The 8,398-nt window shown below is 41.5% G+C and overlaps 1 protein-coding gene across 2 annotated transcripts in view; it reads right to left on the bottom strand.

Annotated features, from left to right (window-relative positions):
* reep2 (receptor accessory protein 2) overlaps positions 1–8,040 on the bottom strand; it is a 17,022-nt gene extending 8,982 nt beyond the window's left edge. Inside the window, exons 1-6 of one of the 2 annotated variants that reach the window (XM_015057068.1) lie at positions 7,733–8,040; positions 5,083–5,155; positions 2,574–2,650; positions 1,557–1,677; positions 1,268–1,381; positions 635–815 (exon numbers count right to left, since the gene is read on the bottom strand). In XM_015057068.1, coding sequence (XP_014912554.1) covers positions 635–815; positions 1,268–1,381; positions 1,557–1,677; positions 2,574–2,650; positions 5,083–5,155; positions 7,733–7,764 — 598 coding nt within the window. In that variant the 5' untranslated portion in view covers positions 7,765–8,040. The remainder of the gene's footprint in view (positions 1–634; positions 816–1,267; positions 1,382–1,556; positions 1,678–2,573; positions 2,651–5,082; positions 5,156–7,732) is intronic. The other variant, XM_015057067.1, reaches the window with a different exon arrangement.
* Between the last annotated feature and the right edge of the window lie 358 nt (positions 8,041–8,398).

Genomic DNA, 8,398 nt, shown 5'->3' with positions numbered 1-8,398 from the left:
TTTTTTTTTTTGAAGAAAAAAAAAAAAAAAAAAAAAAAAAAAAAAAAGCTGTGGCACTACTGCAGAAAATTGGAGTTGTGAAGTTTATATTAAAACAAAAAAGCTACTGAATAAGAAAACTTTCAGGCAAAAAAAGAAAAAAAAAAAAAAAAATCAGAAATCATTCAACATGGGAAATGTTTGTGTCAACTTCAACCCCACTATGGAAATCTGTTGTACTGAAAAACAAAACCTAAAATAATTTGATTTGTAGAAATGTTGTTATTTCTGCAGCAAAACAAATTGGACATTTTTGTTTGTTTTGCCGTTCTAGTTTTAGAAACTTGCTGGGTGTCTGACCGATATCGGACAGTCCTGCAGCTTCAGCGTCTCAGTATTGAGGACAACATAAACAGCAGAGAGACAAAGAGTCCTCATTCTGAGCCTCTCTTCCCTCCAGAATCACATGATCCTCCCCACCTCAACCCCCCCCAACTCCCCTCTCTCTGGACTGCTTTATTATCCTCCAGCTGAAGTCATATGACTCCTCATATGAACAAAGTCCTTAAAGTCACTCTCTTAGCACAGTTAACGCTTGCTGATATTTGTAAATGTGTGCACCACTTCCTGGCTGATGGGAAGCCTGTGGGCTTACTGTGGCGAGCCGAGGAGCTGCGCGCCCGCGGCAGCGTGCTGGACCCCGAGCTCATCTCGTCCATGTGCTCTCGTCTCGTCCGAACCTCGGCCGTGTGCAGGTCCAGCTCGTCCTCCGTGTTGATCAGGGTCAGGTCCTGCATGCTGAAGCTGCGCAGCTTGTCAGACAGCACACCCTGGCCCTGGGCATTATGGGAAAAGAAAACGGACGTTAAGAGACGAGCGCATCTTTTCTGCCCGTTCGGCTTCTGTAAAGGAGACGCTGGAGTTGACAGACAAAAGAAGATATTAGATACTTTGCATAACCTTCCAGAATGCTTCACAATTATAAGAACCCCTGAAAAATAACCTAGAAAACCTTAAAGAAAAAGAAAAAAGGGTTGCTATGGCGACTTTAAGATTCAATCTCTTGTTTTACCACCTTTACCATCATCTTCACTGCAGCAAGAAAAGTAAACATGGTGGGAAGATAAACTTTGGTTCATTTCAACACTTCTGACTGATCTCTGTGTTCTCTTGAGAAATGAATCACATTTTTTTTTAAACACGAGCTGGGAGGCAACCTGGATTCTACACATAATATATCTGAACAGGAACAACAGAAAGACAGTTCACCACAGACTGGACGCCTCACCTTGGTGGCTGCGGTGACGGCTGCGTTAGCGGCGAGGTTGAGACCCCGTTTTCCGAACTTCATCATGGTCTCATAACTCCTGTCTTTGGCCTGCGCGATGTACTCGTCAATTTCCTTCACACAGCAGCGGGAGCAGGAGCGTCGGTGACAAAAAAAAAAAAAAAGGTGACACACAATACGGGGTGTCAGGAGGACGAAGAAACCACTAACGTAAAAGGCACTTGAAACAGACATGAATATTTTAATGTGGAATACGTCGTGTCATTGTTGTGCGGCTCGAGACGTCTACCTTTTCTTTGTTGGAGAGGGTCGGGTGGACAAACTTGCGGTAGAGAACGCTGGAGCCCTTGGTGTAGGGCGACAGGAGCCAGATCACGAAGGCTATCTTTAGCTCGAAGTAAAACGGAAACCTGGGAAAAGGAATAAAAAGTTGAAGCTTCAACAAAAGGCTGGATTTAAAAGCTTCTCCTGCAGGTGAGCTCACAATTGAGATTAAAAACTCTGAGATAGGAGAAAAGCAGAAAGTGGGCCTGGTTTTCCTGCAAAACCTAAACTTTTCCATAAATGTTTTAAGTACTTTATAAGTATTTATTTTACATTATTATAGCTACAAGAGAAAGCAAACATAAACACAAGTGGTGCTACAGCTTGTATCTATTTTTGTGTGCATTCACTATACAATCAAAAACTGCTCATGAAACCTGACATAATATAACCTTTACTTTGAAATATATTTTATATAAATCTAAAAAAAAATTTTTTTAAAAAGCTGCCATTTCAGTGAATAAAAATCATGGCAAATGTTTGGAAACAAAATGATCTGCATCATTTTGCAAGGCTCTCAAGGTGATGTGATCACTGTTTGTGATTATTGTTCACATAAAACTGTTTGCAACAGACCCAAGATATCCATCACTTGTGTAAATATGGCATGTTTGTACCACAACACGTGTGTTCTTCTTGTAACAAATAAATGAGATAGATAGAGATAATTAATTTAATCTTATGATAGACGTAATAGCTGTGTAACCTAGATGGTCTCTCTTTGAGGTACCTACTTTGAGTTAGTTTTAGAAAAATGCTTACAGTTCTCCCTAACACTTTGGAGCAATTTTCTGCAACAGACAAAAACTTCAGAAGTGGTTTATATGAAAAGCAGCAGCTGGCTGCTTTTAAAAAAAAAAAAAAAAACTTTGAAAAGTAGATTAAACTAAAACTAACCCGAGCACTTCAAACGTCTGGTCATGCAAAGCTGGTTATTTGTTACAAGCTTCGCGGGCATGTCAAGATCAAGATCCTCGCTCACCATGACAGGAGCAAGTCTGTGACCGTCTCTGCTGTGCTGAACAGGGCGAACACTATCCAGTACATCATCCATTTTACCTGCAGAGACAAACGCGCAAACGTGAGAAACGAGAGGACATCGGAAAAGCAGCACATGAAAACGCACGCGTGGGAACGCGTGACGCGACACGGAGGTTACCAACGCGCCCAAGCCGAGCAGCGAAATACGTTTTCATTAATTCACACCAGATAAGACTCAAAAAAAAAAAAAAAAAGACTACTGAAGCAAGTTTTAAAACCAATAAGTGAAGGCAAATTAGCACTGACGAAAAACACGAGGGTTCAGATTCAGTGCCGTAAACCTTTCGTGTTGAAGTGGGAGAATAAATGTGGATGTTTAACGGGAGTCAGACGGACGTGCAGCCACAAGACAAAACCACATCAAGCGGCTCATTTAACTAGTCAGATGGGGAGGAGAGGGATCGGAACCAAAACATCAGCTTTTTTTTTTTTTTAAAAATGGCGTCACCCTCTTTCCTCTTCCTCCTCCCATCACTCGCCACTTCTGCTTGAGCGGCAATCGAGGCGTTGCCATAGTAACCTGCCAGGAGGAGACTGCGCTCCAGCAGAAATGTAGGCTGAGGGCCAGCTCCTCCCTCCCCTCGTCGCCTACTGATGCAGCGATGAGGTAAGCAGGAGGAACCCCATTTAGCTGCCACACCATCAGCTAAAGGCAGAATGGGTCTCTGCAGCCCTTTTTGTTGGTTTCCCCTAGAAACGCTTTTCAATACATTAGGACCAGCGCAGTGAGCCTCCGACTGGATTCTGTTGTTTTTTTTTGACGACACCACACAAATACAGGACAGGAGGGAAACACACAATAAATATGAAATAAATATAGCTTGTTTCAACCTTCTGGAATATTTCCATATCTGATCGTCACATCTTTTAGGTCTACAAAAGATTTAGTGAGGTGGAAATTAAAAACAACATACAGCGGGACCCAAGTTTGTGCGTGTCTGGGTGTGGACCGTTATTTGATCATGAATAATCTGCCAAAGAAGTGAGGTCATCTGAAAACAATGGTGACCACACTTTTCAGCAATAACAATGTAGGCGCCTCAGAATATTGGTGAATAAACAAGTGTTATCACCAATCAGTTAAACTGATTGATTAAATCAGTTAGACTGATTTAACTGATTTAATCAGAAACTGTTGGCATGTGTTAGAAACAGCACAGCAACAGTTTCTAAGTTGCTTTCATTTATTTGTAAGGTCTTGCTTTACCAAGGCTAATTTGTTATCATGTTACGCTATTAGGTTTATTAATAAAGCGGGATGTTGTGAACCAACTAATAAACATTTTTATTCAAAGTAATACTGTCAAATTTAAATAAATTGCATGTACAAAAATATGTCATATAATGTACAGAGCACTGATCAAAAGTCTTCATTCTGGAAGGACTTTAAGGTGAGTGAGAATGAATATAATTTGCCAATATTTGAACATGCTAAAGAGAAAAGCAAAGTAAAATCTCAGTGTGTTTCAGTTGTCAAGGTGATGAACTTTACAATGTAAATGTGACCATAGATGTATGTGTATATGAGTATTTGTCTATACATGCCTGTTTAAATATAAATGTGTGCGTATGTATTTATGTATATGGACAACAGATACATTTCACTATTGTAGGCTGCTGGGAATATGAATAAGGCAGGCAAAGTGTAAGCCTTAGCTTCAGCCTATTCCTTATTCGGTAAATTATTTGGTTTGTAAAAGAGTGTTTCATTTTGTTTCCTCTTTTTGTAATGTCGTAACTTTACCAAAAATAAAAGTTAATTTGAAGCCGAATGTGTAATTTACAAAGATCCAGGATGTGCCTGCTTCTGACCTTAATAAAAAAAAAAAGAAAAAGTCTTTAATTCCCATCAACAGCGTGATGAAAAAGTTAGTGGGTTCTTTTAAAAAAAAAAAACGTTAGCTTTTCATGACCAAACGCAACAATGTTTTAGCAGTTAGAGAGAGGATAAAACCACAGTTTTGCTTATTTGGGTCCTACAGTGCATCATCATTTGGAAGATTTTCTAGCCAGAAATCTTTTTTTTGCAGATTACGAGGAGGAAAAAAAAAAAGCATCTTGAAAAGCTTTCACAATAAAACAGTCCATTTCCTTTTCCAAAACATTTTCAAACAGCCGACACCCTCTTTCTTTAATTTACTAGCTTGACTGTTTCATGCTTTAAGTCTTCAACACACTTTACTGAACTATGGAGAAGTCAATAAAATATTCAGGTGGCTGACATTGTATAAAAAAACAACACTGAAAGTGTCATTTCTTACTAAGCAATATCAGCCTATTGCGACCTAAACCCTAAAATGTTACTAGTGTACAATAACTCTTTGAAGTCGGGACGATGTCCATAAAAAGAGCAGGCAGCAGCCGAGGGCAGGAACCACCAGGAGGAAGAACTGAACAGAAGGAGGTCATGAACGGCCCGCTGCCACTCCATGACCAGAGGTGATACTCACATATTCCTTCACGTTCTTCGTTTTGACAGCCTTGTAGGAGGAGTATGCTGGGTACAGAGTCCCAAAGGCGAGGCTGGAAAAGCAGAAAAGGAGCAAGGGGTCAGCGTGAGGAGATTCACCAGGAGAACATGACCTCTGGGTACGGATACCCACAATCGGACCCAATCGTGGAGACGAGTCGTGTTTGCGCTGAGCTTATATAAACAAAAGACGGCTGCTTATTCTGCACCATTTGTCCTACTTTTACTTGAACGAGTTCAGCCCTTTTTTTTTTTTTTTTTTTTCCTGCTGGGAAAAAAACCCCAAAACATTCTGCTCCAACAATCAGTAATGGAGATCACACAGACAGGAAGAGTGCAGGGAGATAAAATGGAAAAACACACAGATAGGTCCGTCAAGGGTGGGAGGCCAAGTGTTGGCTCGTGCGCAACTCCGGGACTCTGAGCTCACAGAGCTGTGTTTTTGATGAGCATCTGGTTGCACCCTTTGTTCTTTGTGTGGATTTGTGCTGATGTGACATATGCTAAGCGGCAGACACACACACACACACACACACAAAAAGGCTGTCACCAGAGCTGGATTAGTCAGTGACCTTTAACTAAATCTAAGGGATTGAACGTGCAGCAGACTGAGACTCGGTTTGAGCGTATTTATCGTTTCTCCCCCTCCTTACCATCTCAGATCTTCTGTCCTATATACAGTAGAGTCTGAGCTGCTCAGTCTTGTGTGCAAAGAGACTGGAAGCAGACCCCAAGGCTTGTGCGTCGCCTGAGCTAATACGAACTTCTCTGTCTCCATTTCACAAGCTCACCTCACTGTGGATGTACAGTCGTTCCCTTCCGACTCAAACGCATAAGAAGCTGCATTGCCTATTCAAATGGTTTGACGATTTGCAAATGTATTCGTCCCGTTATAGTCACACCAGAAACGTTGAAAATTGTGCATCATTTTCCTTCCAGCTACCAATCGTGCAATTTGGAAGTGATTCATCTAATAAAATATGTTGAAATGTGCAACTGCAACATAAAAAAAGCTAAAGCAGTATGATTTTTTTTTCCTTTGCAAAGCATTCTGCGTGTTCAAAGAGCTAAATAAAGAAGAGAAACAGTCGACTGTTTGAAGTGCTGAAGCTATTATGATGCATATGTGGTCACACTGCCTAATCATTGCATGACTACCTGAGGCACAGCAGGGTAGAGGAGTCAGCTAGAAGCAAACTGTTAGCAGTGTTTTTGTTATGTAATCCAGGAATATTTACAGGAAGGATCATTATTTATATATCAAAGGCCCCTTTAAATCTTCAAGTCAGTATTATTGACATGTAAGGAAGGAAATAAAGTAGCCAGAGCCAGACATAAGCAAACTTAAGCTGCTGCTGCTGAGACAGAAGTCGGCTTTTATATGTGAATTCTATGAATCATCAAACTTGATATACTTCAAAATTTAAGCTGATTAAGCAGCTCAAATTACCAAAGGAGGTAAATATTAAAGTTTGCATTTAAATGCTGCACTCGACCTTGAATGATCAAATCAATAGAGTTAGCCCGCAAAATATATCGCTTTGATAATTTATGCAAGGCCATCTATTTAATAAATTATGTCAAGTGCATATGATGAAAAAACTTTTTTTATGAATTAGAAGATAAAATTACATTTGTGTTCGAGCCATTTATTTCAATCGTGATCTCGTTGAAAATATGGGAGAATATGACCACTGCCCAAACCAAGGTAAGTCTACCACATGTTTTTATAGAGTCATATCATCATATTTCCTTACAATAGATTACTTCAATCATTGATTGTCAAAATAGGTAGAAATATCCCCCTGTCTTGTTACAAGCTGATGTGTGGTTAGTATTAAATGTGCTGTAATGTAGGGAACCCAAAAAGGTCGGGTAAAAAAATAAAAAAAAAACAAGTAAAACTACTAAGATCCGATATAAAGATAGTCAGTGGGTGGGCGATGTAACTGGGAGGTGGGATCCTGGGTAAATTCGGGCCCCAAATACTCTTGGCCCTGCCCTGGAAAGAAATCAGGACGACTGGAGCTACTGGCTGTGGTTGAGTCATCCACAGTGTGGGGATGTGGTGTGTCCAGGTGGAAGAATGAGGCCCTAGTTTATGATGCTACACAGATATATCTTCACAAAAAAAAAAACAACAACTAAAACATAAATAAATTAATGTATCCATCTTTACTCAGTCAACACTGAGTTCAAGGCCACTGAAGGCTGTTTTGTATGCGTTTACTTGTCCGCAGCGAGGTGTGCATGTTAATCAGGTTGGCTAACGAACAGCTTCTTTTCATCGCCAGCACAACAATCTCTCTTTTGGTTTGTTTTTAAATGGCCAGCGTCGTTAGCTTGGAGCTGTTAGCACGCAGATTGTGCTGCATCATCGCCCTTATTAAAACAACACAGTGCAAAGTGTTGGAAAAGTGGGCACCCACGGTAGCTTTAGTCGCGATTCAATCACCAGGCTGCCCACGGGGTTTTCTTATTTACAAAGTTTTAGCTGCATTTGGGCAGAAACGGACCGCAGCAGACCTCGTTGAGCATCAGATGGCGATGAATGGAGCAGCCGTTGACGACGACGATGATGATGTAGCTAACGTTTTTAACACAGCAGATGGAGCCCAGCCCATACTCACACCACTATCCTCGAAATAATCCAGGACACCATGCTGCTGGATTGCCGAGTCGTGAGCCTTCTCCGCGTCTAGGAACTCTTGTTGTGGCTAGCAGGCAGGATCGGTGCCCCCCATTCCTCCTCCAGGACGCGGTGAGTGCTGATGCGGGGCAGGAGGCTGCGGGTCCGGCTCGATCTGCCACGCTGCTGCGCTGTCAGGTGAATGAACAGCCACAGAGGATGTGGATGAACTGCTACTGCAGTCTGCTCTCCGCCACTGGTGGAAAGACAGGCTCTTAAAGAGGCAGCGCCACGCTGGTTAACGTCGCTTTCACTATATGAATGACCCCCCCCCCGTTTTCCCCTCCTCATGCTGTCACATTTCGGTGTACTCAGGGCCGGTCCAAGCCTTTTCGGGGCCCTACGCATATTTTCATTTGAGGCCCCCTATGACAACATGTCACCACCAGATGCTTCATCATTCCTAAGCTACTATGCTAGTTTGTATGTAACATGTTGACTGTCTATTTTTTAAAGGTTTTGTTGGCTCCAGTGGCCTTTATTTCATAGTTGTCAGACAATAAGGTGGGTTATGAGAGGCAAAGGTTGAACCCGAATCATCCATACATTAATTGCGTTTAACCCCTCTGCCACCGCGGTTATCTTTTTAGCTTAATATGTAATTAGC

Source organism: Poecilia latipinna, unplaced genomic scaffold (assembly GCF_001443285.1).
Source record: "Poecilia latipinna isolate Pla-1442-1.1 unplaced genomic scaffold, P_latipinna-1.0 Scaffold1432, whole genome shotgun sequence".
Classification (NCBI taxonomy): domain Eukaryota; kingdom Metazoa; phylum Chordata; class Actinopteri; order Cyprinodontiformes; family Poeciliidae; genus Poecilia; species Poecilia latipinna.
Note: the sequence above shows the minus strand (reverse complement) of the source record. Positions and strands in the feature narration are given on the sequence as shown.